Source organism: Capsella rubella, unplaced genomic scaffold (genome assembly GCF_000375325.1).
Source record: "Capsella rubella cultivar Monte Gargano unplaced genomic scaffold, Caprub1_0 scaffold_8, whole genome shotgun sequence".
Classification (NCBI taxonomy): Eukaryota; Viridiplantae; Streptophyta; class Magnoliopsida; order Brassicales; family Brassicaceae; genus Capsella; species Capsella rubella.
Genome location: NW_006238916.1, coordinates 7888799 through 7911859, shown reverse-complemented (window position 1 = coordinate 7911859; position 23061 = coordinate 7888799). Strand labels below are relative to the sequence as shown.

Below are 23061 nucleotides of genomic sequence, written 5' to 3'. Positions count from 1 at the left end.
ATCATTAAAAAAAGTTTTATTTATTATATAAAAGAGATATAAAACGATTGGAAAATGCTGATGATTCAAGGTTTAACTTTAATTTGATCCATAGGTATATACTTGTTTGTGATTTTTGTGGAATGGAACTAGAAACAAATATAAAACTTAATCTAACTTTTTAATCAGAATACTTAAAAAAGGATTAGAATGGTTTCACTGAGATGATATTTTAAGTTGGTTGCACTTGGTAAAACAGTTATTTATGCTGTTTGTAACAAATTAGTTTTGAGTAGCTTCTTAAAATTTAAAAATGTTATGGAACAATTCAGTTATTATCACTTATAATTTTAAAATTTTCTGGTTTATTTTCAGAAAATTTGTTTTTTATATATATATAATCTGATTAATTATTTTATTTTTAAAAAAATATTGGTTTGGTTTAAAGGTTAAAGAGGAAGAAGAACAAGTATCATCAATCATTATCGTGGTGGTCACTAACATCAACTTCATTATTATCGATTCATCATAACATAAGAAGCCTCTCTCTACTTCGTATCGCTGAGATCTCTCTCCTTACGCCTCCTCCTTCGCTACTTTCGTGTTTTGTTTGCAATCGCCGTCTCCGGTACGGTACGTTCTCTTCCTGCTACTTTGATCAGAATCCTTCCTGTTTCTGGATTTAGGACAATAAATTTAGGGTTTTAATCCTTTTTTTTGGTTTCTCTCAGATTACTGGAATGAAATTTATCGTTAATGGTTGGATTGGAATCGTAAATGTAGTGTCTTGAAATCCTAATTTTGAAGATTTTTCAATCCACAAAGATCAGATTTTTGCATTGTGATTTCGACTCTGTTTGATGGGTTTTGGAGCATTAGTGAAATCAGATCAATCAATGGCTTTATTCTTAACATTTTGACTTGGGTGTTCATATAATTCTGAGTTAGATGATGATTCACAGAATTCATAATAGAGTTTTGTATGTATGACTGTTAAAAAGTTCTGTGCTTTAGTCTAAATGACATGACTTTATTGTGTGTGTTTACTCTGATTTCAGGATCTTACTACAATATCATGGAAGGGAACTTCTTCAGGTTTGATGCACAACGAGCAAATGGTGATGGGTTTGTACTGACACAAAAGCCGAGCCTCAGCACGGTTCCAACGGAAGTTAACTCTGAGGAAAGTGGGTGTTTTGATTGCAACATCTGTTTAGAGACTGCACATGATCCGGTTGTGACTCTTTGTGGTCATCTTTTTTGCTGGCCTTGCATCTACAGATGGTTAGATGTGCAGAAATCATCTTCACTCTCAATTATTCAGCAGCAAAACTGTCCTGTTTGCAAATCTAACATCTCGATTGGTTCGTTGGTTCCTCTTTACGGAAGAGGCATGTCTTCTTCATCTTCTTCTGAAGCTATACCTCAAAGACCCGCTTCATCCCCTTTGAACAATCTGATCAGTTCAACTTCGTCTCTCAACCCGAGCTTGCAACATCGCCTTCAGGCTCAGTCTCCTCGTCATTATGGTGGCTTCACTGCGACAGAATCATCAAATGATCTTGCAAATGCAGTCATGATGAGTTTCTTGTACCCGGTTATTGGAATGTTTGGGGACATGGTGCATACGAGGATATTTGGAACGTTTACAAACACTTTGGCTCATCCTTACCGAAACTCCCGACTCATCAATGGGAACAACAGCCAGAGGATGATGCAGCTAGAGAAGTCTCTACATCGGGTATCCATCTTCTTCCTTTGCTGCATTCTCCTCTGTCTCTTTTTGTTCTGAGTCAGTTCTTGTTTGTTCTTCTAGCTCTCGTTTTTTTGTACAGTATGTGATGATTTAAATAGCTTTGCTTGGTCTTGAGCTGTATAAGCCATTGTTTGTCCCTGTTGTATTTGCCTAAAACTATCCATACATTTATACATACAGTTGTGCATGTATCTCCTCGGCTTGAACTATATGTATGCTCCAGAAACAGATATATGATATGTATGGATGATGATATGTATGAGCATGTGTCATTTTTCAAATTGTGTCTTAGGAAATACTCAAATACATGGTAAACATCAAACAATGTCTCAGTGTACATCTAAACATTTCGAAAGACAAATAAAGAGCTGTATTTGCCAGAGAATTGGGAGTTTAAACATGAGGATAATTAGATAACCAGTGTACATCTTCCAATACATACGTTACTCTCACGCCAACGTTATGGCAAATCGATAAAATGATGATGGTGATGTTAGTGACGACCACGATAATGATTGATGACTTGTTCTGCTTCTTCTCGTACCCTATTGATAAATTAATCAAAATTATATCAAACAAAACCAGAAGGAAAAACAAAACAAAAACATTTTTAAATTAAAATTGATAACTAAATCTCTAAATTGTTCCATTACATGGTATTTTTCTTAATTTAAGAAGCTACTCAAAACTGATGGTAAATTTTTTTAATTTGTTACAAACAGCATAAAGAACTGTTATAGCAAATCATAATTTACACTCATAGTCTCTGTCAACAACATAACCTTTCTGGTTTCCAAAGTCAACCAACTTAGAATAAAATCTCAGTAGTTCCATGTGTATCCAACTATGTTCCTCCGTCGTCTTTTCTTCTTTGAACTTGTTTCTTCTTCTTCCTCTTCATCTACCTCCTTGTTCTTCTTACTCTTCTTCTTCTTCTTTCGAGAAGATTCTTTCGATTTCCTACCGCCAGGAGTATCTACTATCGGAGTAATGTCACCGTTTGTCAAATTCCCTCTTGGGAACGAACCTTCTTCATCTTCTTCAAGCTCCCAGTTGCAGAAGAGCCCCCCATTGCTTTTTCCGTCACTAGGCAATGGCTCTCCTGCTCCAGGAAGCAAACTGCTGAAAGTGACGTCCCCGTTTTTTCCTCCTTTCCGCTCTGACAGGATCCGGTCGGGTCTGATTATTGTCCCGAGAATGCTTCGGTTTGGTCCTAAAGCTGGGATCACTTTTGTGTTTGTTAAAGTAGATAATGCCATTGAAAAGGCTGATCGAATCTGCATATAAAGAAGCCCTCTCTAGTCAGTATATATATAGCCATCTTGAAAGTATTTACTGTGTTGATAAACTAGACAAGTGAATAGAACCTGAAAGTAGTTGAATGAGCTCTTCCCAATGTCATTATCTGGTGTCTGATTACACAACAAAAACAAATAAACCAAATTAATCTTTTCTCACATGCATTCTAAGTTTCTTGTTTATACAAAACCAAAGCTCGAAGCTAACCTGTGGATCCTCGATAGAGATGAGCCCAGGCCGGGCCATGTTCAGGAAACTGGAGAGACAAAAACGAAAATAAAGACAACATATGAATGTCAACAAAAACGAAAAGTAGAGGTAGACGAGACTTATGTAAATAAAACCTCCAATGTCAGTTAGTTTACTTACCCTTTGTTGCTCTTAGAAAAGAAAGAACCTCCCTTTTTGCAAGATACACCAACATCTGAGGTGTTCAACTTTCGCCCGTAAAAATCAAAGAATTTTACCTACATTAAGGAAAAGGATAAATTTTAGCCAACAAATGAAGCCATGCAAATTAAAGTTTTCAGTCACAGTGACAAAAGTATACCAATAGAACTCCCAAGTTATGCTCAGGTGCGCTTCGACCATCCTTGAGGTACTGTTTCATAGAAGAACAAGGATAAAGAATGTCCGATTTAGAGATTCTAATTCTTAAAGTGAAATATCTGGTAATGTGAAATTAAAGTAATCACTTCTACCTTGAGAAATGCAATAAGCATTGCAAGAAGTGCATATGAGCCAATTCCACCACTGTACACCTGAACAAAAACATTAAAGACAATTTTTCAATGTTTGGTATGGTGAAGAAGGAAGACATATTAAATCAAGCAGACTATCATGTCCAGACCTCATTAAGTTCTCTCTGCTGTAGAAATACTTTCAGAATTAAACATAATGGCCGTAGAGGAGGTAACTTTGATACTGCATCCTACAAAATAATCAGAGACTTGTAGTAAGATTACACAGATCAACATGATAGGCTGCTAAAGAGTATTATTCAGCTGAAGAATCCCAAAGTTCATGCGATCTATCTGAAGTAACAAAATGTACTACCAGTCTATCACAAACCTGTATAAACTCAGCAGCCTTTGGTCCATTGTCCATATCAAAACTGCAAAGCCAGTGACATACTTAATACTAGCTAAATCATATACTCTATTCACAAATAAAAATTCATTTAAGAACTCAACTAGTGTTTTGATTACAATTTATTGAAGAAAAAAGAGGACTGAAACTAAAAGAGAAGCTAGTTGGGGAAACTGGGAAGATAAAGAACCTTAGATCAAAAGCAATGTTGCTTTTCTTCTCAACAAACTTGATAATTGGTACACGAGCCTTAGCAATCACCTAAACAATTAGAGAGCTAATTATACAACATGATCGCTCTGAGATACTGCCATATAATAATAATATTAAAAAGTCAAAATACCTGGATATTCTTTGCAATTCCCCTTTGTGACAATGCCCTGGAGAGTGCGCGTAAACCTAGTTGTGGATTTGTGAGACCTGATTCCAAAATCACCACCTATATATACAGCAAAAGGAATAAAATTTAGAAATGAAGGTCTTTTCAAACACTAGTCGTCTATACAGTCATTACCGTCTAAGTATCAAAACAATATTATAATAACTCATATAGATATAACTCAAAATGGATGTGGAGGTAAACATTGTGCTAAACTCTAATTGTACCACAGAGTCAATCAAAGAAAAGTGGTGTTGAACACTTACATCTATATCACTTGTTGGAAGATACAGCCCTGTCCTGTATGACCCAAAAATCTCAACCTGCAACAGGAGAATAAGCAAGAATTAGAAATTGCAGTTTTTCAAATCAAACAATACTCATAAGAGAGATTGAAGTTTCGAAAGTTTGTACCTTGCAACTCGGCCAGATATACGTAATAACACTTGAGACACTCTCCACAGCTGCATCACGCTCAGCTTTCTCCGCTTGTGTTGGTAACAGGAAATCGCTGAAATCTACAATTTCTGCAATGAAATCCAAATCAAAGCTTATCAACAAGTTTCTTGTGCGGATGCAACACCAAAAGGAAATCTCAAATACCAAATCCAGCTACTAGCTCACTTTTAACAACTCAATCGATTTAACAAGAACCTAACATCAATTAACATATCAAAGAAGCTTCTCAACAAGTTTTAACAACAAAAGAGCAACAATGTCGAAAGCAATCGAAATAACAAGAACCATCAAAGATTCAAACTTCAGAACCATCAAATATTCAAACTTCAGAACCATTAAAGATTCAAACTTTGAATGATATTGAGCTCATTACCTTTATGCAACTGAAGCATTGGGATCTTAGAAAAACTATTCTCACTAAACCAGTTACTCTCCAATCTGGGTTGCCCAGCTTCTTCATCTTTCTTCCTCTTTTTACTCTTCTTCTTCGACGACGCCGCCACCACCACCGGCGTCACAGGTTCGACGCCGTTCTCATTAGTCTCGCCATCAACGTCCAGTGAGAAGAAATCAATCGTAGCTGATTCCACCGGGGCTGTATCGTCCTTGAAATCTGAAATCTCTTTGCGGAAAACAGAGTATTGGTGCGGTTCGTCATAAATTGGCGGAGATTGATTCGAATCAGAGAAACAGAGTGGTGTAAGTGTATCGTATACGAAAGCTGGAGCTTCCGTCTTAGCAGGAGTCTCCTCCATTGGAGATTGACGGAAGCTAAAACTTTGGGGTTTAGGGTTTCGAAGCCGCCGGGGAGGAGCTTACAAAACTTAAAAAGTTAATAGTAATTGTCGGAATCGGAAACAAAGAATTAATTAATAATTCAGAAAAGGAAAAATATAATATAGTTTTCAAAAATGTAAAAAAAATTAATGTTTACTGAAGCTTTTGAGTCGTTTTTTTAAAACAAAATTTGTATGTTTTGATTTTAAAATATTTCAATCTAATATTAGTAGAGGAAATATGAAGAATAGTGTTGCTTTTACAAAGTTTACAGTTTTCAATGTTAAATTATTCCAATTATTACATCTATGTACTAAGAAGAGTACATGTTCATCTGTTTAATTTTCTACTGAAATTAATCCTATATATCCAACTAAACCCAATCCTCACTCAGCTTAACTTAGTAGGTATATATATATCTCACTGACTCACTCTCGTCTCACTGGCAATGAAGACGATCTGGAGAGTGGTTCCATAGGTTCTGATCTCAACTCTGTGGTTGTTGGTGAAGAAATGGAGAGCCAAGGTCGAAGAAGAGGTGTTCCAACTCTACTTGAAGATTCATTAGGTACACAATCATCACTACGAGGTTGGATTGGTTGCATTTCAACCTCAATACCATGTTCTTGTTGCTGTTGTAGAGAAGATTCGGTAACATCAAGAACTTGATGATCATATTCTTCGATAGATGCAACCGTGCTCGTTTCTGTTCTAACAGTCGAATCATCGCCATATATCCCGTGCCTTCTTTTCTTTCTGGTTGCTTTTCCCCAACCGCGAATTGTCTCTCTTATCCTCTGAGGTATTAGAGCTGCTTTATAGTTCGTTCCCATCTGCAATCAAAAACAATATTCGCATTATATGTCTAAAGAAGTTTACGAAAGCTTTCAAAAGTCGAAACCAGCAACGGATTTTTCTTAAATTACCTGAGTGACTAGTGCATAAAGTGGTAGTGTGCTGTAACTGCATAGAAACTGTCCAGCAAAGCTACAAAGTGGAAATGAATTATATTACACTATAAGGTAAATGTACAACAGCCTAGAGCTAAATCAGTTCGAAGAAAGAAGGTTCGATTACCCTAAAAGAAGTCTGAAGTAAACGAGGTAATGATTCTTGAGGAAGCAAGAGCTGTACCCAAACTGCCACTGGAGAGAAGTATTAAGAACAAATGTATTTGTAAGTTCCAAACCAAAATCTTAAGTCCGAGAAAAGTATATCAAATATAAGGTCAAGTGTTGTACCCAAAACCAAAAGAACGAAGCCAGTTCAAAAGAGTTCTGTTGGAAAATGATATCAAATAGCTATTAGTTTTACCGAGACCGAGTAATTGGTTCGATGCAAAGGAGGTTAGTAAAGATATTTTGTAAACCTGGAACAGAATGAAGTGGATTAGGGACAAGAGTAGCTCTGGTTTATTGAACCAGAAAAGTTCATCACGAGGTCTCAGCTTCACTCCGGAAGGATATTCAGTTAAACCAGCATTCTCCAATGCCAAAGTTGCTATTACATGTTGCAACTTGGCACCAACCAGAAGAACAAGCTGAAAGAATGGGAATGAACAAAATTTACTAAGCTGTATGATGTTTACAAACGCGGTACAAGAAAGCTAGGAATGCTCAAAATGTAGTTCTTACAGTAACAGGAATTATCGCTATCCAAAAATAGAGATTCGATCCTGCAGTAACAAAAGCCAAGATTTAAAAAATGAATCTTATGATATGAAGATTTCTCACAATGATCATCAGTCTTTTGGTTTTGGTGATCATACCTTTTATGTTAAAGAGCATGAAAGCAACTACGAACCCCCAAAGCGGCCCACTGTAATAGATCATTGAAGCATAAGTTGTTCAGTCATCTATTCATATTGGATATACCAGATAGTGTTTCTACAGGCTAAGGTAGCTCACCTCACACCAACAATCTTTTGGAACTCTTCTTCCATAGAACGGATCATATAGCTGTGAAAATCGTACTTTAATGTGAGGTGATGATTCTGCTCATAAAAGAAGAAAAGGAAACAGTACCAATTATAAGTAAGTTAAAAGATGAGAGTTGTAACAGCAAAAGTTGACAAGGCATAGAGTATCCACCCACCACAATGAATCCCTTGCGAAGAGTAAGATAGTCAGAACGAACAACAGAACGACCAAATTGCCGGAAGAAACATATCTGCAAGCACAAAACAAAGACACATCAGTATATTGGAGCCAGTTATTCAAATACCAAAATGGTAAAAGAAAACTAATATTTGGAGTTGTCTTCCTATTTTCTAGAGAAAGAAGCTAGCAAAAACCAACCACCCATATAAGCAATCTATTCTTGGCCAGAGGAGCTGAAGAATGATACTGGACAAAAGTTGTTTGCCTTCGGAATGTTTTTTCCCGTGCCACAGCTGCCACAAACACACAAATACTCAATCTATTATTGAATAACCAAAGCCATGAACTTCATCTATGAGCAGAAACCTCATCATCATGCTAAAGAAACTTGTTACAACATTACAATTATGCCACTGTGAATGACTAGTAACAGCACTTCATCTGTGCACTCATTCTATAAAGGATCAGATGGAATATTTTTACGCCATCTTTGGAAGACCATGATAACCATTAAGCAGCTCACCAGTTAAGCAATCGTGTCGATCCATACGAGCTACATCTTCCCAGATCCTCCAACTATGAATCTAGATAGAGAAGCAAGCCAAACAAAGCTGTTAATAACAGAAGCTCTTCCCAAATCTAAACAGAGAAAAGAAGCACACTATCAAACACATAATGCACTGAAAAGAAAGAAACTACCTTGACGATTGCAAGAATCATGGTCAAGCAGCTGTAAGTGACATGTGTAACTGCCATTATAAAGATGAACCGATGCAACTGTTCAAGGCCTTCATATGAAACAAAAGGCTCATGCCCCTACGAGATTGAATTTTAGTTAGTCATCAAGAAATGACCAACCAGATTACTATTGCTAATGCTTAAAGATTTCGACCCTTTTGAGTTTGAACCTCGCTGCAAGTAGTCTCTTTTATGACACCCAACCTTCTCCTAAAGGTGCTGAAGAAGAGGGATTTCGTTAAGAGATTCCGCTTGACAGTTGAACCGCTTTCGAGCTCCTCTTGGATCTCGGATCGTGTACACGGAACAAATCTGTCATTGTAGAAACTTGAAGGCACACATATGTTGGCTATTGTACTAGAGGTAGCTGTTAGAACAAGTGATATGAAGCCAAGCAACATCAACTCTGTAAAAAAACACCAAAAACATATAAGAAACCAAAAACCATACACTAAAATGGACCATTTAGGAAGTTTGTGTTAATCATCAAAACCTTCTTTCATCTTTTCTAATGCAGCAAGCATTGGTTTCCTCTTTGTCTTCCTCAACCACTGTCACAAAAAACACAGAAGTAAGAAAGCTGATACAAATGATTCTCAAGAAGATCAAAATCACAAAGGAGGCTTTTACTCACAGTGCTAAGACGATAAATGGAGCGCTCAACGATCAAAGAAACAACAACGAAGACAGTCAAGACAATAGCAACAGACCAAGTAGGTGATAATGCCAAAGATCTCTCATTTGAATCTGCTTCATTACCATTTTCTTCTCCTTCTCCCATTTTTCTTATAAAAATCTGATTCTTCACACACAAACGAAACAAGTTCCTCTCTTCACCTAATATTCAACTGGAATTTGCACAAACGCAGAAAAGTTTCAAAATTTGAGAGGAAACTCAATAACAAAATCGTATTCCTTGATTCTACAAGTTTAAAAATCTAACCTTTAAAAACCCATCAAGCGTTCTTGGGGGTGTAACAATCCGAATCACAACAAAAACCCAGAAATTTTGTATCTCCTTTGCTAAGATTTGGTAGACTCCACGATATTTGGAAAAAAAGCTTAGAACTTTAAATCCACCGGAGATTCAAATTCAACCAGAAGCAGAGGAAAACACCATGAGATATAGAGAGGAATGAATACAAATTAGTAGTCTTTAAGAAACCAAACCACTGTAGAAATCAAAAGATGTTCTTCTGGTCTCACTTAGTTCATAACTTCTTCATGTGCAGACATGGTTCTGTGCAAAGTGAAATATAACTAAAAAAATTGTTATTTTAGATTTATTTTTGGAGCCGACCAAACTAAAATAACCCATTAATGTTGACAAGGAAACAAAAAAGAAAAGGTAAGGGCAGAGAGAAGGAAGATTCGACGACAGATACCGAAACAAACTTCTCCCACATGATCATCTGATGATACTCTTCACTTTCGTTATTTGTTCGTTTCTACTAATTTTTTTTGTGTTTTTTTTTTCTTTTTCTAAAGTGTTTATTTTATTTGCTTTCTCAAAACTCGAAAGTACTCGTTTAAAAAAGTTGATTAGCAAAATAATGACACGATTAAATAGGCTGTCTAGTATCCAGCTTCTTTTAGGAAACTTATTAGCTGGAAGCTACCTAAATGCAATTAAATGCATTGGGAGTATGAGAGAGAGGTCTTGAAACTCCCGTTTCTTTTTGTTAAATTCGTCATTATTAATTATTTAATATAAAAAATAGAATGATGCAATCGGTTTTGTAGACGATCGAGTGAGTGTGTGAGCGAGGCAGAGAACATGCGAATTCTCATGATAAATAAGAAACGAGAAAGAAAGAAAAAAAGCGAGAGAATCCGCAAGAGATTCCGAGGATGGCTCCACATTGGTCTTTACAGTTTCAAGATTTAAAAGCCATACGTGTGCGTGTGCATTCGCATACACACAAAACAAAATTATGATTGTTGTGTTTTTTCCTAATCATCTCGTTGCTCTAAAGATCTTGTAAACGGTGAAGGTAGATGTAATATCTTCTATCTCATTGGGCTCAACTTAGTTGTGATTAATATATCTATGGACTATGGTGAAGAGTTTTTTTTTGGGAAAAATATAAAAAAGCAAAAGTTATAAGAAATTTTTGTTTTTTGCATTTGAAGAGAGAGAAACTGACCGAATCAGAGGGTTTCCAAACGATGAGGAATTTGACTATTGAGTTATGCGTAAAGACACTCTGGCTTGAGTGGCTTTTATTGAAGAAGCTTCGGTCAAAAAGGTTATTGATACTTCCGTGTGCGAGTGTGACATGCAATCCAAATCATGTGGTCTGGATCAAAGGTTCTCAAATGGAAAAGGATATAGTGGTACGGTGTACATCAGATGATCATGTGTGTGATCCCTCTTACATTCTCTATTGGTTAGTACAAAACTCAGCTTACCTAAATATCTATATATCTGAAAAAAGGCTATATATATACGGACTGAAATAGGCATCTCGTGCTTGGTTCGAATAGTTTAGAATGGAGTCATTAGTTTGAAACAATTATGAATCGAAACACATATTGTTTCTCCTCTTTCTCTGTTTTGCATTAACAAACAACTACTTAGACAGCATTTGTTTTAGGAACTTCAAAATATAACTTAGTCGCTTGTTTGAATCGACCAGCAAATGGTTACAAGGACCACATACATGGGGGGGATATTTGTTCGTTTTTGGGGTTTTGTTACGCATCATAACAAAAAATCTTGTTATCATGAGGTCTGCAATACAAAAGCGTGTCCTTGATGGTCCAACTTTCTGGAAATCCAGCACATGTTCGTAAAATTCATTAAAATTAAAGAAGCCAAAAACTACATATGTATATATGACCATATTCAAACATTTGTACATGCTATTTCATGATATATATATATATATATTCTTTGTTTCCACGCCTTGGTATAGATTGTGTAAGCAAATGACAAGAGAAACAATATAATTAATGTCCTCCAAGGCTGAGTTTCTGAATCATTAAATTTTTTATATAGGTTCTGAATCTTTTGATACATCATCATTGTATACGTTTTGGACAACCTAGTTACCGAATCGTCTGCTCTTTTTGACTTGCCCCTCACATCACATGTACGAAGTTAGTAAGAATCTAACATTCAGAAAGTGTACAAGTTAGAAACGACTCATGTGTATGATTTTTTACTTTCAAATTATCTTTTATAGTATAGAAATGCAAACACAAAAGGCATACATAAATTTTCGTTTTGGTTTTTTTAGTTGAAATATTTTGTTACAAAATTACTATAGATGTTTTAACTAAACTTAAGAAAGAAAAAAAAAGAAACAAAATCACTCTCTACTCGACAATGCAATACATAGATAGAACCAACTTGCGCTTAAAAAAGAAGTCAATATCATTCCAACGTAACTATATATATGCATCGTTAATTCTCATTGAACACTAAAAGGATATTTATCGAATATGCCAATTTTTATATCATACAATTCATCCACGTACATTACCTAGCTAAGTCATACTTAAGTTTGTCTTAACCCTAAGATACATGTATATCACAATGTAATATATTGCTGTCACAAAGATGTGAAATCTTATATAGAGACGGCTTTCAATTATTCAAACAATTAACGCTCACTCTCTTATGAAGCAGTCGTCAGGCTTTCACACTCACAACGAGACAAAGACACACGAGACACACATTTACAAACATATTGTACCAAACGAAATGGACGATATCTATTTAATATCACGTGGTATTTTGACCACCAGCGTTATTTAGCTGCAAGCTGTCTAAATTAATCATTGACTGGCCCAAATCTATAAAACCAAATCTCAGGGCCATACTTTTTCAACTTTTGTACTAGTCAACTGGAGTTTCTACAGTACATTTACAGAGAGAATCAATCTTTCCTTTTCTTCCACCACCAATATGTTACATTGTTACAACTTTTTTGGACACCAAGTATAACAACAATGGATTTTAAGTAATTCGATTTAGAAGTCGTGAGCCTCACCAAGTTTTGGTTTCTTTATGTTCTAGACGTGAAACCCATAATTTCATCCAATATACGTACGTGCTCTAACTATGACCTAGCTATACATTTTTCTTTGTTGTATGCAATTCAAATCATGAAAAAAATGAACTGAAATGGTCATCATTAGATCCGAAGATCAACAAAAACTAAAAACCATAAAGTTATATAGAAAAGCCGAAATGTTTACAAGGATTTAGTCTTATGGTCTATTGCACCAAAAGAAAAATCTAATTAAAAACAGCAATTCTAGTTGCTATGTTTCAATAATTTCTAACAAAAACTTCAAAAATAAAAGCCTGAAGTATATATATATATATATAAGATGATCATTAGTTATGATTATGATCACCATCCAAGAACTCCCTAAACAGTTTCAAAATATCAACAAAAGTAACCATACCAATCAAACAACCATCTTCATCAATCACCCACACATAACTCACTCTATGAGCAATCGCTTGTATCATCACTGCCATCAACGAACTCTTCCGGTTACACACTATCGCCACCGACTTCCTCGCCATCCTCGCCGCGTTACTAACCGACCTCCCATACGACGACGTTCTAGTCCTCCCTGCCGGAGACTCTTCATCCGAGGAAGACCCCGAAAACGAAGACAAAGAATCAATGAGTGAGATCAATCCAGCCATCCTTTTATCTTCCAAACGATTCCTAACTACACCGACAAGGCTCTCCGGCGGACCACTACCGTCGATATACGTCATTAAGTCTCCGGCCGAGAGTGTAGCAACCGCTGCTGCAGCTGTTTCGTCGCAGCAAGCTAGTGTCATCGGAGATATCTCTCCTATCAAAGCTATACGTGAATCTTCTTCTTGATCACATCCTTTATCAACCACAGCGACAGAGACATTGTCCAAGATTGCACGAGAGATGACGGAGACAGCACAAGCAGCAGAGGAGTGATAATCAACGGCGAGAATATTGTGTGTACTGTTGATAACACCGAGATCGGAGATAGAAAGAGACGGTAACGGAGAGAAGACACTAATGGAATCGAGAAGGAATCGGATTATGTCTTCTTGTGTGATCCAGCAGAATTGTAGGCTATTCTTGTGAGTCGTTGAGGTTGTGGTGGAGAGTGAAACGACAACGTTTCGGTTCAGAAGTTTTTGTTGTTGTCTTCTCTTCGTGATTGATCTTGTCTGAATCGGAACAATCAGATTCTGTGCTCCTTGTATGATCAAATCAATAGCTTCGACCAATCTAAATCAAAAAGATTAAATTTTTAATCTCCACGAACCATAAAAAACAGAGCTTTAAAGAAACCCAAAAATGATTTGTCACCATACTTGCAAGAAGATTGAACATGGACGACGAGGGGACGAGATTTAGGGATGAGAACAGAGACAGATGCGTCGAAAGCAGAGGAAAGAGACAAAACATTGCTGTCGAATTTTGATAGGTAACAGATTACATCAGCCATACAGATCTTACCCAAACACTCGCACTTGTCGATACCATCTGTTTTCTCATCGTCGTGGTTACAGCTCCAGACGGTGAGAAATGGTTCGTCAGAGGATTTGAGTGCGGCGATGGCGTCAGCTACGGTGGCTGTGGCGACGGATAGACACCGTAGAGGTGGTTTACCGATACAGAGATCAGATACCTCGTGCGACAAAATGGCTAATGCCATCAAAAGAAAGATTGAGAATTTTTTTGGTATGTGAAGGAGAAGATGGAGAGATTGAGAGAGAGAGAGAGAGAGAGAGAGAGAGAGAGAGAGAGAGAACAGAGGAAGGAGGAGAGTAGTTATAAAGAGGAAGAAGAGATATAGATACATTAACACAAAAAACTACTTGGTTCTATGGTTGTGTACAGATAGATTATTTTTACCTTTTTTTGTCTGTTGTGTTTAATTATTATTTTTTACTATAATGTTTGGAATTTTAAGTTTAATGTATACAAATACAAATTCTGACTAAGAACATTTTTAGTGATTTGTTTTATTCTTGTTTTGCATATTCATCCAAATCCAATATTAGTATTGAACAGTGAAATGAGAGATAAGATTAATCTAATACAATGTGCTTAGAATATTCTTTTGTTTTTTGGTTGTGTCCTTCTCTCATAGGTTATAATTAAAATGGAAATTTTGAAATGAATAAAGAGGTAAAGATGCATGAAATGAAAAGATGAATATATAAGTTTTAGAAGAATATTACATTCCATTTATTCTTTTAAATTATAGCTGATCAGGGAATATCTCTTGTTCTTAATTTTGGTTTATAATTGTTCATTTTTTTTTGTCAACAACACACATTTTAATGTTTTATATTTACATTTCATTGTACAGAGTCAAATCTAAGAAATATAAAACTGACTTACATTGTTTTTTCTATTAAAAAAAATCTTATAAACACCATTTTTATATCCTAGTTACAAAATGAAAAAGGTTAAACCACTAATTATTTAGTATTTCATCTAAAATATATAATTAAGACTAATAATTGACGACATATAATCGTAACTGTTTTTTTTTTTTGGTTATATTATTTTACTTTGATAGATGAATTTATGTTTGCATCATACGAGACATTTTTTTTTATGTTGGGATGGCCAAAACTTAGTTCGATTGACCCAGCTAGACTCCAAATCAAAGCTTGGTTCAATGTAATCTCCAAACCTAAGATGGGAATTCGTTGTAGGAGGGATCATGATTCATGAATCACAGTGAACCGAGTTTGCCGGTTCAATGAAACCATGCAAGTGAACTCAAAATTGCGAAGCTCGCAGAGATCAACATCTAGCTCCTCTTAATGGGAAGACCCTAGAGATCGATGAGACATTCAAAATTTCTTAAGCCTCCTAACTCTAAGCTACAACTACTTCAACAATTTAAACATGCATGGATTAATTAGAAGACAGAACTCTCTTAATAATGTTTTATATACCAAACAAAACCAGCTCATACATATATATGACCCCAATGTTAACATTTAAATTAAAAATACAATATGACCTATGGTTTGTTGATAAGTATGATCCAACCACTTGTAAGTTACATATATAAAAGGTTCATACTCGATTGTTACGTTTGTATAAAAAATGATGAATTATATTTACTTTTTTGAAAGATACGATAACGAAAGATATCTGAAATAAATCTTATATGTTTTCCGTCATTCATATTATTGGTCTAGAGTCTCGAGAGACCCATGAAATGTATATACAACAACACTTATGTGATTGTGATATGTAATTAAAAAATAAAGCAAAAAGTATATTAAAATATTGTCGCTTTTTTAGTGATAATAATTACAAATGCAACTTTTGAAATTTTAATTTTACTTTCACTCTCCAACATGATGTCACCGGGTTGGACTAAATTGTCTTATGCGCTTTCAACGTTTATCATGCTCTTTATGTCAAAAATGTTCTCAAGCCAATACATACGTTCACTTTATTTTCAAGATTTAAAAACCTAATCTCATGATCTTTAGATCTTAATTTGTTTTATTGTTAAGCAAAAAAAAGGATGTAAAAACAAAAGCCTAACTAATCAATTTGGCTTAGTACGCACGTACTCCCAGAAACAAGTTTGTATTATTTCATAACTTAATACCAACTTTTGTCTTCGTCATGTCGTTTGAAGTGAAACCTTAAAACGTCGTACGTCATGGAAACAAGTTGGCCAAGTTTCACAACATCTCGTTTTTGTGTTGTCTTTGCTACTTGCAAGTTATTATTTCAACTTTTTTTTAGGTAAGTAAGATTATTCTATAACACTATGACATAATTCACTTTTGCAAATTGCAGATAGAACCAAATTTTGTTGTGTCACACTGTGTGTCGTCTAGGTATTTACTACTAAACCAGACACACTATCCAATTTTTCTCTTAGAATGTTCGGTTTAGAATTTATATAGATACACCGCCCGGTTTAAAGCAAATAAGTTGAGAATGGGATTATGTAAATGAGTGGGCTTCGGCCCGTATCGTCTACTTTTAGGAGGGAACTCACATTACAAGAACACAAACATCCCACATCGCCATCTTGGAACTAAGACTTGTTGGATATATAACTTCGAGAGAGCAGCAATGGTCACGACCTTACTTGAACAGGATCTGTTCTATAGGCTTGTACCTCTGTATCCTTGATTTCTAAGGAGACAGGCTCTTAACCCTGGTTGATGAACCATGACCGTGCGATCAGAGCGTGATTAACGGCTACGATCGTTCTCGGACGTTTCCGGTGCTGTAGAGGATCGTTACTCGGCTAGGTTCTTCCTTGCCGGGGTGGTCGCACGGCGGTCTGACAGGTCCCTTTCCCTTTTGCTCCCTTCACAGCATATTTGACGAGATGGCCGAAGGTTTTTTTTTTTCAACACTTTTCTCAAGTTCTTTTGTATATTTCATTCAGATTTGAATAAGTTACAAAGAATTTATAGAGTAGCGAGAGTTACACTTGAGTCGTCCGTATGTTTTGATAACTTTTGAATAATAACATGGAAGTGTTACACTTTTACATATTGACTCACTCATGTTGTATCGGTTTGGAACAATAAGTCCAAACAAAAGAATTTACTGTTGACTCTTTACATTGTAAGTCTGTAATAAACAAACTTAATACAGGGCTAATAATCAGCAACCTTTTTATGTAGCATTTCAAATTATTTTGGATCGGAAATTTAAAAAAAACCTTTTGTAATAAGCTTAAACGATGTCTCCAGTTGATTATATGTTTTCTAAACTTAAAACCACAGTTTTACAAAACAGAGAAAGAGAGCCTCAAATAAAATTTTCGGTCAAGCTTAGGACTACGATGATCCTTAATGGGCTTTAGGTGATCCTTTAAGAAGCTCATATAAACCCATCAAATTCTTCCACACTGATTTGCTATATCCCACATCGCTTGCAAGGCTCAGGAACAGTAAGTAAACTCTAGTATATATAAAGACCTAGGAGCTGTTTCTCAAAACTCATGGAGCCGTGCAGTGAAGGCAAAGCGAACTATTCTTTCGCCTTTAACTAAAGAATACCGTGTCTTCTCTGTGCTAAACGGCATACGCCTAATTTTGGAAAGGTTTATTTACAAATAAACCTCCATCAATTCTTTAGTTTCAAAATTGCATTATCTTAACGGAGTACTATATCGTTTACTAATGGTCGGAACAAAACGCAGTGTTTGTAGTATTTACAGCACTTGTTGTTTTGGACTCTCATCTGAGAACGTATGAGAAATATATAAAAGAAACGAAGACATTTCGTTTTCTTGGATAACAAGATAAACTCATACGTTGGATCGAGAATGTGTGATTGCTTAAACATTGCGTGGATTTCAACGCATACATTTTAGAGTTTTAATGAATAAATAAAAGCTGTGAGATTAAGCAAGAAACTTGAATTTCTATATTATTTGTATATCTTAATTAAAACCTTGAACAAAGCAACAAACCAACAATTTGGAATTGAGAAAATTCTTCTATAAGCTTATAAAAAGGCCTAACGCCTAATTTATAACAGTGTGAATGATGGTCCGCTAGCTAATTTACTTGTGTGTAGGAGCTGCTGCGTTGATGCGAGAACATTCATTTTTGAGAAGAGGAGGGAAAAACGGATTTAGCGGAAAAATTCGTGGCCAGCATTTGGCATCGACAGCTGAGAACGCCTTGCAACACATTGGTCCGACATTACCAAACTTTCTTGTGACAACCGATTTGTAGATTTCACTTACGCAACCTTCAACGTTGACAAGTGATGACATACATTTTGTGAGATCGATGGGAGAACCTGGGAATTGTGGTGTTGTGTGTGCGGGTGCAGCTGCGCTGATGCGAGAGCACATATTCTTGAGAAGAGGAGGGAACAATGGATTCAATGGAAACATTTTTGGCCAACACTTTGCATCCACTTCTGTAAATGCTTTGCAGCATGTTGGTCCAACGTTTTCAAACTTTCCGGTTAAGGCAGATTTTAATATTTCGATATTGCAACCTTGAACGTTGAAGAGCGATGACCAACATTTTGTGAGATCAATTGGAGAACCAGGAATGGTGGGAAATCGAGGTGTCACAAGCACCTCGGCTCGCCCCGGTCTCAATAGAGTAGTAATGGCACACAGAGCCATGACTAGAAACACGGAGAAAGAAGCTTGATTTGTACCTTCCATTACGATGACTATATCTTGTATTTCTTCTTTTGCTATATAGAGAAGAGCAGGTTGTTTAAGATGGTTTAAGGAATCAGAAGAAAATCACTATTTATAGTGTAGCCTTATTACATAAATAAAGTTTACAGGGAGAGTTACACTTTATAAGTCGTCTGTTGTTACAACCATTCAATTAAATACATTGAACTAACTGTTATACTGTACGACCAGAGAATAACTTAAGTTAGGGAGGTTATAGTTTTACCAATGAACTCAAATATATAAGTCATTTAAATTAATGTTTATTTACATACATTTTAACGGATATATATATACATGTATTCATGATATTTGGTTATTTTTGGTAGCTTTATCTTTGAAGCTTCCCTAAAATTTTGATTCAGTCTTCATGTTATTACATATTACGTTGTTCACAGAGAACAAGAGAGACTTGAGACTAGTAGAACGATCATTGCATTATTTCAAGAAATATGCACCATGAAGAATCGTTGATCACGTCTATAAGTATATACCATATCCGCGGAATAAATAAAACCATGAAGGCTTTTTTTCTTACTGAATTGACTGAGACATCCCACATCGCTTGTAAGACTTAGGAACAGTCAGTGAAACTCTAGTATAAATAAAGAGCATAGAACTGGTTCCAAAGATTCACGGAGTCGAGCAGTGAAGACAAAGCAAACTATTCTTTCGCCTTTTACTAAAGAATACCGTGTCTTCTCTGTGCTATTCGGCATACGCCTATTTTTGGAAAGGTTTATTTAACAAATAAGCCTCCATCAAATCGATTAGTTTGAAATTATGTTAACAATATTTGTCTATCCAGATTTTACTAATGAGTCAATAACTAACGTTATGTGTGATCAACATTTTGAACAATTGCATCCGTAAGAGAGAAAAAGTCCTATTAAATATAGATTTTGATTACCCTGATAGAGCGACCTTTTGTGTTAAGGTTAGTATGTGTGAACAACCTCAGAAGGAAGCTATGGAGTCACTGAGAGAAAAGGAAGAATTGTTTTGAAAATACACAAAAAAAACAATAATTGTGTATGAATGACTGTTTTGCTTGTTCTAACAGGTTCTGTTTTCACTCATTTCTGATTTCTGCGTGTAATATAAGATTGTGAAGATGGCTTCGTTACTGCACATAATGCTCAGACGCAAAGATTAAGAACAAGAATGTGTCGCACTTGTTACTAAAAGTTTAACTCCATTGTTTTGTAACAAATGCCATACATATTTCGCAAATCACATTGGTTTCTTGACCAATTTTGAACGCTAAGTTAAGGATGGGCTTGGTATATGTAATTACGTGGGCCTTTCACCCAAATACCACTATAACACCATGCATGTCTTTTTTAGTTTTAATATGATTCTTTAAATTCGTCCCACATCGCTATTCTGAAGAACAATGTTTTTTGTATATATAACTTTGGGAGAGCAGCAATGGTCACGACCTTACTTGAACAGGATCTGTTCTATAGGCTCGTACCTCTGTATCCTTGATTTCTAAGGAGACAGGCCCTTAACCCTGGTTGATGAACCATGACCGTGCGATCAGAGCGTGATTAACGGCTACGATCGTCCTCGGATGCATCCGGTGCTGTAGAGGATCGTTACTCGGCTCGGTTCTACCTTGCCGGGGTGGTCGCGCGGCGGTCTGACAGGTCCTTTTTTTTTTTTCTCTTCACTCGTTTGCTTATTGTCAAGGATCCGTGTGGGCACAAAGCAGCTGCATTGACTCCATGGAAACATTTGTGGCCAACTCTTTGCATCCATATCCTAATTAAAACCTTTAGCAACGCCTAACTCCAACGTTAAGACATATTTGTATAGTTCCATTACGCAATCTTGAACATTTAAAAGTAGTGAACAACATTTTGTGAGATCCTAAACCACAAAGGTAGGGATTTGAAAAAATTAGCATTACCTTGCCAAAGGATGATTACATGCATAAATCAAGAAATAGTCCAATCTTTTTTTTTTGGTTCAATTTATGAAATACATTTTCTGTCACCCAAACAATTTTTTTTTGTGTTTCATTTTCTATCTCCCAAACCTTTGCATATTTTCCAAAAGGAAAAAAGTCATGTATATAGCCATTGACCCTTATTAAGAAACCATGTGAGTATTATGATCTTATAAATTATCTCTAGTTTTCTTGTTTCATGGTTTCATAGAGCGATGTAACGGAGATTCCAATTTGCATTAAAGTTCATTTCACTCCGCAACAAAACCGGTTCACATCATGCTGCCCCATTGGGTTGGCCCTCCAAAAAAGATAAATCCAAATTTTTGTATATTGCACACATAAACAAACTATATATATATACAATATTTTTGTAATTTTACACAGCTAAAATTTATCTACAACACAAAACTAAGATATATTTACCAATCAAGTTTTTCATTTTGAAGAATTCATTACCACAATTCTATATTGGGAAAAACTATAGCTACAACTTTAACCAAATATTGGTCCATATATCATATTTTAACATGAATGTTCTAAAGTTAAACTCTTCTGCATTTTTATATTTAGGTTACAAGACTTAAAGTCTTATTATCAACCGTAGACCTTGTAACGTTTGTCTCGTATACTTAGTTCATAAAAAAATATATAAATTCACATTTTTCGTGAAAACACAAAACTTTTGAGAAAAATTCAACAAAAAGTGACTTTTAAATACCCAAAGAAATTATCGAAAAGCAAAGTATCTTTTTCACACTTTCATTGTTTGAATAGCTAAACCATAAAAAGTTAGGTCCAAAGCAAGAACATTATGATGATGAACAAATTTTCAGAAAGTATTTCAAAAGTAATGAAGAACATTATTAATCTCGCACTAGCTACCAAAGTCCATATGGGGTCTTTTTTTACAAGTAGTTTATTCATAAACCAAAAAGCATACTATAACAATATAACAAATATAATCCTTGAATAAATTAGTAAACTAATATGTCTTATTGTTTTCATTTTCTCCTTTTTCCAACTTCTGTGAGCCTAGAGGTCCCTACGCTTTTATCATACAATTGCATGCGTTGAGATTTGACAATATATATAGCAGAAGAGGCTTAAGTTAAAAATGAATTTTAGAGCTATAAAGCTTTCTTCATAAAACTTCTAGGGCTGATTAAAAACGGAAAAATATAGATATATTGATCCTCGACCAAGATCCATTCTTTTTTTTAATATACGAATCATCTCTTCTACTTAGTTTTTATAACACAAAAAATGTTATTGTGAAATCTAATGGAGATATTTGGATGCATATACACGAGTTGCTCTCTATCTTTTCCTTAGCGTAAAAGGAACGGCTACATAAAGACACAAAAAGCAATCCCCCCATGAAATGATTGAGATGCTTCCACGGTTTTTTTTTTTCCTTCTTTTTTTTTTCTCTATATTTTTAAATATTTCCTCACTATGGAAAAAGCCAATTATAGATTCCTCATGTCTTCCATGACATTAACACATTTTAGACGAATTTTTATAGTCTGTTATCCAATTGTATTCTTTTATTTACAATTTAGTAATTTACTCACTCACCATAATTCGCTTGGTGAAATTAATCCACTTACTTTAAAAAATCCATTAGTTTTCATAAATCCAAAAGAAGATTGTATGTTTATATTAATATAGGAAAATCAAACGAGTAAAAATACTATTCGATATATATTATTCTAGTATGATGCTCTTATTGATTTATATAATAGAATAGGTGTTATCCAATTGTTTTTTTTATGTGATTAAAAAGCTGCTTTTGTGGAAGGAAAAAATCTAAGCTTTTCATAGGATGAAACTTTTTAAAGCAATATGGAGGCGTTGATTCTTGTACGTTGATTTTTTTTTTTTATAGTATATGGTTTTATGTTTCCAAAAATAATAATACGTACGTACGTGGGTTGTCTTATGTAAATACGTACTACAAATCGACCAAATTAAAAATTTTATAACGCTCTAGGTTCCGACAAAAAGGATCTCCGCATGCATCTATGGTTCATTCACATATACCGTAAGGCTCGTTCTCTTTCTTGTTATATTCATATGAATCTATTGACAATATAGAATATACTTTGTATACATCTTATTATAATCTTTATGAATATACTATATAGAATATACCAAAATGTTTTGTTCAACTATTTTCTTCTGTATCATTTTACGCCATATTGGTCTATTCATCTAAGTTTTTTCTTTTGGTTTTGACTTTTGATCTAAGTGTTAAGTTCAATCCTACACTTGTGCTCTCTTTAAAGTTTAAACTAACAAAATCATCGATATTGGTTTTAGTCTACACATTTGAGGTATTTTATGAAATCGGTTTCTTCTC

At 35.2% G+C, this 23061-nt stretch overlaps 6 protein-coding genes and 4 non-coding genes across 14 annotated transcripts; 5 read left to right on the top strand and 5 right to left on the bottom strand.

Moving 5' to 3' along the window:
• The first annotated feature begins 452 nt into the window (after nucleotides 1–452).
• Nucleotides 453–2016, top strand: LOC17876260 (E3 ubiquitin-protein ligase RMA3). 2 transcript variants are annotated; one of them, XM_023784669.1, is made up of 2 exons: nucleotides 453–607; nucleotides 1038–2016. In XM_023784669.1, exon 2 carries the CDS (start codon nucleotides 1055–1057, stop codon nucleotides 1769–1771), a length of 717 nt encoding a protein of 238 aa, XP_023640437.1. In that variant the 5' UTR covers nucleotides 453–607; nucleotides 1038–1054; the 3' UTR covers nucleotides 1772–2016. The 2 variants fall into 2 exon arrangements, with proteins under 2 accessions (XP_023640437.1, XP_006279669.2); XM_006279607.2 differs by having other exon boundaries at nucleotides 454–612.
• A 312-nt stretch (nucleotides 2017–2328) lies between these two features.
• Nucleotides 2329–5774, bottom strand: LOC17875297 (non-canonical poly(A) RNA polymerase PAPD5). The gene is made up of 13 exons (XM_006280224.2): nucleotides 5335–5774; nucleotides 4917–5029; nucleotides 4769–4825; nucleotides 4467–4562; nucleotides 4314–4384; nucleotides 4106–4148; nucleotides 3885–3965; nucleotides 3736–3795; nucleotides 3585–3635; nucleotides 3404–3501; nucleotides 3242–3290; nucleotides 3103–3147; nucleotides 2329–3012 (listed from the first exon to the last, which is right to left on the bottom strand). Exons 1-13 carry the CDS (start codon nucleotides 5714–5716, stop codon nucleotides 2557–2559), a joined length of 1602 nt encoding a protein of 533 aa, XP_006280286.1. The 5' UTR covers nucleotides 5717–5774; the 3' UTR covers nucleotides 2329–2556.
• A 161-nt stretch (nucleotides 5775–5935) lies between these two features.
• On the bottom strand, nucleotides 5936–10072 carry LOC17877213 (MLO-like protein 11). 4 transcript variants are annotated; one of them, XM_023784110.1, is made up of 18 exons: nucleotides 9961–10053; nucleotides 9782–9815; nucleotides 9519–9643; nucleotides 9210–9423; nucleotides 9069–9126; nucleotides 8746–8981; nucleotides 8537–8653; nucleotides 8361–8421; nucleotides 8036–8130; nucleotides 7833–7907; nucleotides 7646–7731; nucleotides 7507–7556; nucleotides 7373–7413; nucleotides 7108–7278; nucleotides 6980–7015; nucleotides 6816–6883; nucleotides 6665–6725; nucleotides 5936–6571 (listed from the first exon to the last, which is right to left on the bottom strand). In XM_023784110.1, exons 4-18 carry the CDS (start codon nucleotides 9354–9356, stop codon nucleotides 6167–6169), a joined length of 1707 nt encoding a protein of 568 aa, XP_023639878.1. In that variant the 5' UTR covers nucleotides 9357–9423; nucleotides 9519–9643; nucleotides 9782–9815; nucleotides 9961–10053; the 3' UTR covers nucleotides 5936–6166. The 4 variants fall into 4 exon arrangements, with proteins under 4 accessions (XP_023639878.1, XP_023639881.1, XP_023639875.1 ...); XM_023784113.1 differs by lacking the exon at nucleotides 9782–9815 and having other exon boundaries at nucleotides 9961–10072; XM_023784107.1 differs by lacking the exon at nucleotides 9961–10053 and having other exon boundaries at nucleotides 9782–9943.
• Nucleotides 10073–12878: 2806 nt separating this feature from the next.
• LOC17874595 (CBS domain-containing protein CBSX5) lies at nucleotides 12879–14322 on the bottom strand. Its single transcript, XM_006280497.2, has 2 exons — nucleotides 13905–14322; nucleotides 12879–13818 (listed from the first exon to the last, which is right to left on the bottom strand). The coding sequence occupies exons 1-2, from the start codon at nucleotides 14246–14248 to the stop codon at nucleotides 12924–12926; spliced, it is 1239 nt and encodes a 412-aa protein (XP_006280559.1). The 5' UTR covers nucleotides 14249–14322; the 3' UTR covers nucleotides 12879–12923.
• Nucleotides 14323–16659: 2337 nt separating this feature from the next.
• LOC111829108 lies at nucleotides 16660–16877 on the top strand. Its single transcript, XR_002832667.1, has one exon. It is a non-coding gene; the product is annotated as a small nucleolar RNA U3 (small nucleolar RNA).
• Nucleotides 16878–17539: 662 nt separating this feature from the next.
• Nucleotides 17540–17658, top strand: LOC111829122. Its single transcript, XR_002832680.1, has one exon. It is a non-coding gene; the product is annotated as a U5 spliceosomal RNA (small nuclear RNA).
• A 445-nt stretch (nucleotides 17659–18103) lies between these two features.
• On the bottom strand, nucleotides 18104–18724 carry LOC111832535. The gene has a single exon (XM_023789436.1). The coding sequence runs from the start codon at nucleotides 18722–18724 to the stop codon at nucleotides 18104–18106; it is 621 nt and encodes a 206-aa protein (XP_023645204.1).
• Nucleotides 18725–19381: 657 nt separating this feature from the next.
• On the top strand, nucleotides 19382–19499 carry LOC111829123. The gene has a single exon (XR_002832681.1). It is a non-coding gene; the product is annotated as a U5 spliceosomal RNA (small nuclear RNA).
• A 680-nt stretch (nucleotides 19500–20179) lies between these two features.
• Nucleotides 20180–20397, top strand: LOC111829109. Its single transcript, XR_002832668.1, has one exon. It is a non-coding gene; the product is annotated as a small nucleolar RNA U3 (small nucleolar RNA).
• On the bottom strand, nucleotides 20187–20987 carry LOC111829014. Its single transcript, XM_023777633.1, is given in 3 exon segments — nucleotides 20187–20330; nucleotides 20521–20617; nucleotides 20973–20987. Coding segments are annotated over 3 exon segments (237 nt in total). The 3' UTR covers nucleotides 20187–20205.
• Nucleotides 20988–23061: the final 2074 nt, after the last annotated feature.